General features: G+C 40.9%; 1 protein-coding gene across 1 annotated transcript in view; it reads left to right on the forward strand.

Moving 5' to 3' along the window:
- MGST2 (microsomal glutathione S-transferase 2) overlaps positions 1-7,212 on the forward strand; it is a 38,005-nt gene that overhangs the window by 30,088 nt on the left and 705 nt on the right. The window contains exons 3-4 of the mRNA XM_069105408.1: positions 3,155-3,225; positions 6,239-6,320. Coding sequence (XP_068961509.1) covers positions 3,155-3,225; positions 6,239-6,320 — 153 coding nt within the window. The remainder of the gene's footprint in view (positions 1-3,154; positions 3,226-6,238; positions 6,321-7,212) is intronic.

The raw sequence follows: 7,212 nt of genomic DNA on the forward strand, positions 1-7,212 counted from the left end.
TTCTTCTTCTTCTTCTTCTTCTTCTTCTTCTTCTTCTTCTTCTTCTTCTTCTTCTTCTTCTTCTTCTTCTTCTTCTTCTTCTTCTTCTTCTTCTTCTTCTCCTCCTCCTCCTCCTCCTCCTTTTTCTCCCTTCTCCTCCTTCTTCTACCTTCTCCTCCTCCTACCTTCTCCTCCTCCTTCTTCCTTCTCCTCCTCCTCCTTCTTCTTTCTTCTCCTCCTTCTCCTCCTCCTCCTTCTCTCCCTCCTCCTCCTTGTCTTCAGAAGCAATCACAGTTAAGTGACTGTCCCAGGGTCAAACAGCTATTAAGTGTCTGAGGCTGGATTTGAACTCAGGTACTCCTGATTCAGGGGCAGGTGCTCTATCCTGTCCCTACTAAAATTCTTTAATCACATCTTAAACAATAAATAATTATAAAGAATATTATAGGTAGTATATTAAATTACCATGGAGGTTGACGACACTTTTCTTTTTCTTTGTGAGTGGGGATTGCAGCACAACAAAAAGTTGGGAGTTACTGTTCTAGGTAATCAGAAGTCACAGAAGGTTTCTGAGGAGAGCTGCCTAGAGGCAGGTAGTTGGCAGCTAAGTTCAAATCCTATCCCAGGTACTCACTAGTTGTGTGACTTATGGCCAGTCACTAAACCTCTTTGTTCCTCAGTTTCTTCATCTCTAAAATGCAGATAATAATAGCACCTGACTCCCAGGGTTATGGGAGTGAAATGATCAGAGTTGTGTATTTAGAATATTGTTGTTGTTTGTCTTCCATTTTCAAAGAGGACCAGGACATCAGGAAGATGATGTCATGACTTGCAAGTGAATTGGATTTAAGTGAGGTTGGTGCAAAGTTACCAGTCTCATTTTCTCCTCTGGAGTCATCTGGGTTCAGTGGTCAGATATTCATCAGGACGACTGGAAATGGTTCCCATTAGGAAGGTTACTCTGTCAGTGGAGTGAAGGATGAACTGGAGAGGGGTTATTTGATTAAAGAGTCTAGGAATGAGGACTTGAACTAATGTGGTGAGAGGGGGGTGGAAAGGAGTGGATGGATGACAGAGAGGTCGAAGAAACTAACCCCAATATCACAGTATCATTCATTTGTATATTCTCTTTCGTATCCCTAGCCCTTAGCACCATGCCCAACACACAGTGTGTGATTAATAAATGCATGTTCATTGATCCTTGCACAGGGACTATGCTACTCTGCACTTTCTTCTCTTCCTTGTCTGCATTGCCCTATACTAAGGGTTCTACTCTGGGCACATTTAAATAGTACTTTACAGCTACAAGAGAGCCACAGTGTGGTATGGTGGGAAGCCGACTTGGGAGCCAGGAAGACCTGGGTCCAATTCTTGCGTCTGGCTTTTACTGGCTGTGCGATGCCAGCAAAACACTTAGTTTCGTAGTTCACTGAGGCAGCTCTCTTAGACTCTGTGGTAGATAAGTTACTGATATGCACTGGTAGAGGGAGTTTCCAGATTGGGAGTCTTCCATACCACTGGAATGGGGAGGGGAGAGAAGAGAGAAAGGTTATAAAACAGTTTACAAATTTTATTTGATCCTCACAAAGAATCTTTTAGGGAACTCATTTTATGGATGAAGAACTGAGCCCAAAAGTTAAGTGTTTTGTCCAAGGTAAGACTTGACCTGTGGTCAAGGCTGGTGGTGCTCTTTTTTACTGCATCACTACTACCTATTAACTATCAGTTGTTTTACTTTCTGACTTCCTTACCTCACTTTGTAGAAGAATAATTGCAACAGAATAAGAACAGATATTTATATAATGCTTTAAGGTTTGCAAAGCACTTTACCTACGTCTGAGGCAGCAAGGTGATGCACTGGATAGGAGACTGGCCTGGGAATAAGGAAGACACATCTTGATGAGTTCAAATCCAGCCTTAGACACGCACTAGCTTCATGACCCTGGACACTTAACGACACTTGCCTCAGTTTCCTCATCTGTCAAATGAGCTGGAGAAGGAAATGGCAAACCATTCCAGTATCTTTACCAAGAAAGTCCCAAATGGGATCATGAAGAGTTGGACACGACTGAAAACAACTCAACAACAAATTACCTACATCATTTAATTCCATCCTCACATTCCTCCTGTAAGGGTAGATGCCATAGGTAATATTGTCATCCCCATTCTACAGATGAGGTATAGAGAGTTTAAATGGCTTCAGGTTTACCCAATTAGTAAATGTGAGTGGTAGGATTCAAATACAAGCATCTCCTGACGGCAAATTCAACACATTTGCCAATATACCACACTGGCTTCTTATCTAGTAACTCCATGGTGGTAAAAATTAGTCAATATCTGAAGAATGAACCACAATTTCATTAGTTGAGGGAGCATGTGATAATAGAAGGGTTACTTGGAATCAGTGGAGCTGAGTTCCATTCTTGGTTCTTCCATTTGTTACCTATGATAACTTGAGGAAGTCCAAGTATTAGTATCTGTAAAATGAAGGGTTCTTAACCTGGGATTGGTGAGTTTGTTTCTCAAAAGTATTTTGATAATTTTATTTCAATATATTTGAGTTCCTTTGTGATCCTCTGTATTTTATTTCATGCATGCAAAAACATTATTATGAGGAGTTTGTAGGCTTCCCCAGACTAGCCAGGTCCAGGGCACAAGAGTTTGAGAATCCACTGTCCCTCTCAGTCCTCTCTCTGACACTGATCACAACCTCTCTACATTAATGTGACAGTTTTCTGAATCATCATGGTCCAAGTCATTACTGGGCAGCTAATTTTCTGGTGATAATCTCTGAATTTAGCTGGATTATTTCTCTTCTAAGATATAGCTACCACAGGCCCTCAGTGAGTCTGCTTTCTAGGCCTATTCAGCTTGGCTAGCTCCTCCACAGCCCATACTCTGCAGACATAGCTTTTGAGAACCAAGGGTTACCTCCTAGCCACATTGAAGCTTCAGACAAGGACTTCACACAGAAGGTTATAAGTGCTTTCTGGAAAACATCCTCAAATTATCTCCTGGAAAAGCTCAGACATTGCTTAGAGTCAGGATAAAGAGTCTCCTTCTGTTTCATGACTCCTATTAGTTTTGCAGGGACAAACTGAACATTTATCTGCAAAAGAAGCCATTTTTGCTGGTTTGCCTCACAAATAACCTGCATTTTTTTTCCCCTCTGCAGACAAAACTGTGTGGAGTTTTATCCCATATTCTTGGTCACCTTCTGGATGGCTGGATGGTTCTTCAGCCAAGGTAAATTAAAACTGCGGTGATATTTCTGCCTAAATGATGGCTGTGGTATTTTATAACCTTTTGGAATCACATGGTTATTCATTTTCACCCCCTGGAAATCATTAAAACGACTTCCAACAAAACAAGGAGCAATTTTTTCCCCTGCTTCCACGTGCCACAAGATACCGAGAATTTGCTCCAGTTTGTCTGAACTGCAAGGACAGGTTTTACTGGTGACAGATTGTTCTCTTAGACATTCAAGTTAGATAATGAACATCTGGAATTGGATCTAGAAAACTGAGGTCTCTAAAATGGGATAGGCTGCAGGTACCTTGTGTGTTACTTCTTTTCATAAATGTTATTAATTTAATTTAACTCAATTAACATTTATTAAGCACCTATTGAGATGTTTCAGATTCAATTCTATTTTTTTCTAGATTTATTATTTCTTGGTGTCATAATGTCATTCAATTCCTCTTGCCTAATTCTAGTTTTCAAGGAATTATTTTCTTCCTTAAGATTTTGTATCTCTTTTTCCAATTGATTAACTTGATTTTTTTTCATAATTTTCTTGGATTGCTTTTATATTTTCCCCCAATCTTAAAAAAAGCACCCACTGTGTGCCAGGCAATGTGATAGGCAGAATGAGACAGTGCCTGCCTTTAAGAATTTATATTCTTCTTGGAAGACACAGGTACACAGATTAGATTAGCTAAAGCATTTATTAAGCACTCACTATGTACCAGGCAGGATAACTGGGTGCTACAGAGGATAGAGAACTGGGTTGGGAATCAGGAAGGCTCATCTTTGAGTTTAAATCCAGCCTCAGGCACTAAGTAGCTGTATGACCCTGGGCAAGTCACTTAACCCAGTTTGCCTCAGTTTTCTCATCTGCAAAATGAACTGGAGAAGGAAATGGCAAGCCACTCCAGTATTTTTGCCAAGAAAACCCCAAATAGTGTCACGAAGAGTAAGACATGACTGAAAGAACAAAACAGTAACAAAATGCAGCAGGTATTGTGTTAAGTGTTGGAAATACAAATATAAACCAAAAGAAAGACATGTCCTTGCCCTGAAGGAGCTTACATTCTAATACAAGGAGACAATTCACAAAACGAAGCTAAAAAAAGGAGCAGAAGGAAAGCAGTCTCAAGGAATAGGAGCTGATCAGGGTGAGAGGTGAACATGGCTGGGTGGGCACTCCTTCCAATGGAGGATAAGTACATGCAAAATAGCACAAAGTAGTTTTAAGAGGGAGAGAATGCTAACAACATAGGAGGTGGTGCCTAAGGTGTGACTGGGAGGAAGTCAGGATAAGTGACAAAGGACATATAGTGATTGATTCCATACCTGCCTCACAGGGATGTTCTTGCTAGGGGCATCTCAGAGAACCAAACCTTCTGCCAGGAAGCCCAGTCTGCCACTGTGATGTGATGCCACAGAGCCATCAGTGGGGCTGCCTTCCCTGGAAACACCTGCTTTACTTCTCCACAGCCTCAGTGCTCAGGCTGGTTAATGGTGACACAGGCTGACAATCAACTGAGGCAAATCAAACATCCTAGATGACTTCACTTACCTTTGTTCTGGGTAGTTCTGGGTACTGACTGACCTATGTTTAATCTTTTTTTGTTCTTGTTCACTTATTTCAGTCATGTCCCCATTTGGGGTATTCTTGGCATAGATCCTGGAATGTTTTGCCATTTCCTTCTCTAGCTCACTTTAATAGATGAGGAACTGAGGCAAACGGGGTTAATTGGCTGGCCCATGGTCAAGAAGTGTCAGAGGCTGGATTTGAACTCAGATTTTCCTGACTCCAGGCCCAGTGCTCTATCCATTGGGCCACCAACATGTACTGAACATGCACATCAGTTGGGAATGTCTCTAAAGCACTTTGCAAATCTCAGCGCACTCTGTAAGAGTCATTTATTATTCAGTACTTGCTTATGAGACTTTCCTCACAACTAATGAGCTTTACATGAGATTCATTTCATAGAAATACTTTCCTTTAACCCCTATTCACCCTGTTGCCCCTGGAGACTTAATGAAAAAGGCTATACCATCTGACAAAATAGCATTTCTGAATAACAACAACCAGAAGAATAAATAGGATCAAATATTTGTTGACAACGAGAATTAGGCCATTTCTTCTTTGAGCTCATTTTTATCCTTTGATGGTGGCCTATTCTGACTCATGCTTATTTCTATGCATGCACACACACATATATGTAATATATGTCTACACTTCTATACACACATATTTAAGAATTTTTTTCTGGTGGGGAGTGTTCCATTTTTTGTACTTATATCTCCAGCACCAGAATGATGCCTAGCTCAGAGCTCATGGCTCAAAAAATTCACATCAATCAATTAATCACAAATTTTCCAAGTTGACATCAAGTTTCCTGTGTTTCCAGTCCTTCAGTTTTACTGCTTATTTTTTTTTTTCCTTTCCAATGTCTCCTTTCAGGCTGATAGAACTGTGGACAAGGTTTTTCTTTCACTTTGAAAGATGAGGGTTAGTAGATCCAGAATCCAAAATGTCAGTTAACCAGAGTGTTCTGGAAATCCTCAGGGTTGCTGGGAAATTGAGGCCATCCAACTTAACATACAGAATGCGACATATTTTTGGATATGACCAATAAGGGGAATTGTTTTGATGTAGATGATGAATATTTATTTGGGGGATTTTTTTTCTTTTAAAAAATTGTTCAGTTCTTTAATGGGGAAGTGGAAGAATGAGAAAATAAGTGCTTATAAAAGAGAAACAAATATGAGGTTAACAGGAAGAGAAAAAGAAAGGAAGAAAGAAGGAAAGGAAGAAAAAGAAAGAAAGAGAGGGGAGGGAAGAAGAAGGGAGGCAGGAAGGAGGAAGAAGGGAAGGAAAGAAAGAAGAGAGGAAGAAGGAAAGAGGGAAGGAGGGAAGGTTATTTACTAGGATGTGAATTGTTTTGGAAGATTGATGAAATTAAGGGTAAAATTATACCCAGCTCCAAGATGGTCATAACCTTTTCTCCCCTCTGATTTCCCCCCTCAGTCTTAGCTGCCCTTTTTGGTCTGGCATACCTGTATGCTCGTCACCAATACTTCTTTGGATATTCAGAGTCAGTTCATGGAAGGTAAGAGACCTGAACCTGCCTTGTGGGGTGTGGCAGAAAGCTTCAGAGAAGAGGTTGGGCCAGTCTCCTGTTGCTAGGCATTGAAAAACGCCTTCAATAGTGGATTAAAGGGGTACAAATGAATTTCTCCTATGTGAAGCAAGTCTGTCTTGCCAGGTCAAATACTATTGTCTTGTTGAATTGCCCTGCTAAGATTGGGATAAATCAAGAAGATTTGGGAAAAGGACTCAAGTACATGTATTGACCCCCTCTCACCTCCTTGCCTGTTGTGCAAAAATCCCTTGTGGTCTTCCAAAAGCTGCCATTAATTGTACAGAGGTCATGATAATCCTTTGAATGCCTTAAGTAACCAATTAACCTTTGCAGACAGATTCCCTCTTCAACTTATATAGAAAAACAAGTTTTAAGACTTCAGGAACATAAAAGATGTGGCATTTTCCACAACAAATCAGACTTGGCTTCTGGTGGGACCCATAGCTATATGTATCATCTAGTTCCCACATTGCAGAGCTGGACCTAGGAATTTTTACACCTGGGGCAGGTGAAAACTTGTCCCAAGGCAAACAACATGAAATACACCCTCAAGCATTGACTCTTACTCCCATAGGAAGAGAACCTGTGACACTGGGTTTGGGGAGGCTGCTCAGCAGAATACACAGAAGCTGAATTAGGGGCTCAGACAGAGAAGGGAAGCTTCTTTGGGGTGTGGCCACATGGCAAGCTGTCAGGGGGCTTACTATTTAAATTCATTCTTCTTGCTAACTAGGTACTGGCTCTGTTGCTTTTTCTTTGGAAGGATTGCAAGTGCTTCTTCACCCTTTCTAAATCTGGTGCCCTGGATGAAGCCTTGGTCCTTCAACCTTAGTTATGGGTTTTTATCACCGTATATGTA

Source organism: Petaurus breviceps, unplaced genomic scaffold, assembly GCF_028583685.1.
Source record: "Petaurus breviceps papuanus isolate PSGF00001 unplaced genomic scaffold, PetGlider_PUasm1.0 76, whole genome shotgun sequence".
NCBI classification, from domain to species: Eukaryota; Metazoa; Chordata; class Mammalia; order Diprotodontia; family Petauridae; genus Petaurus; species Petaurus breviceps.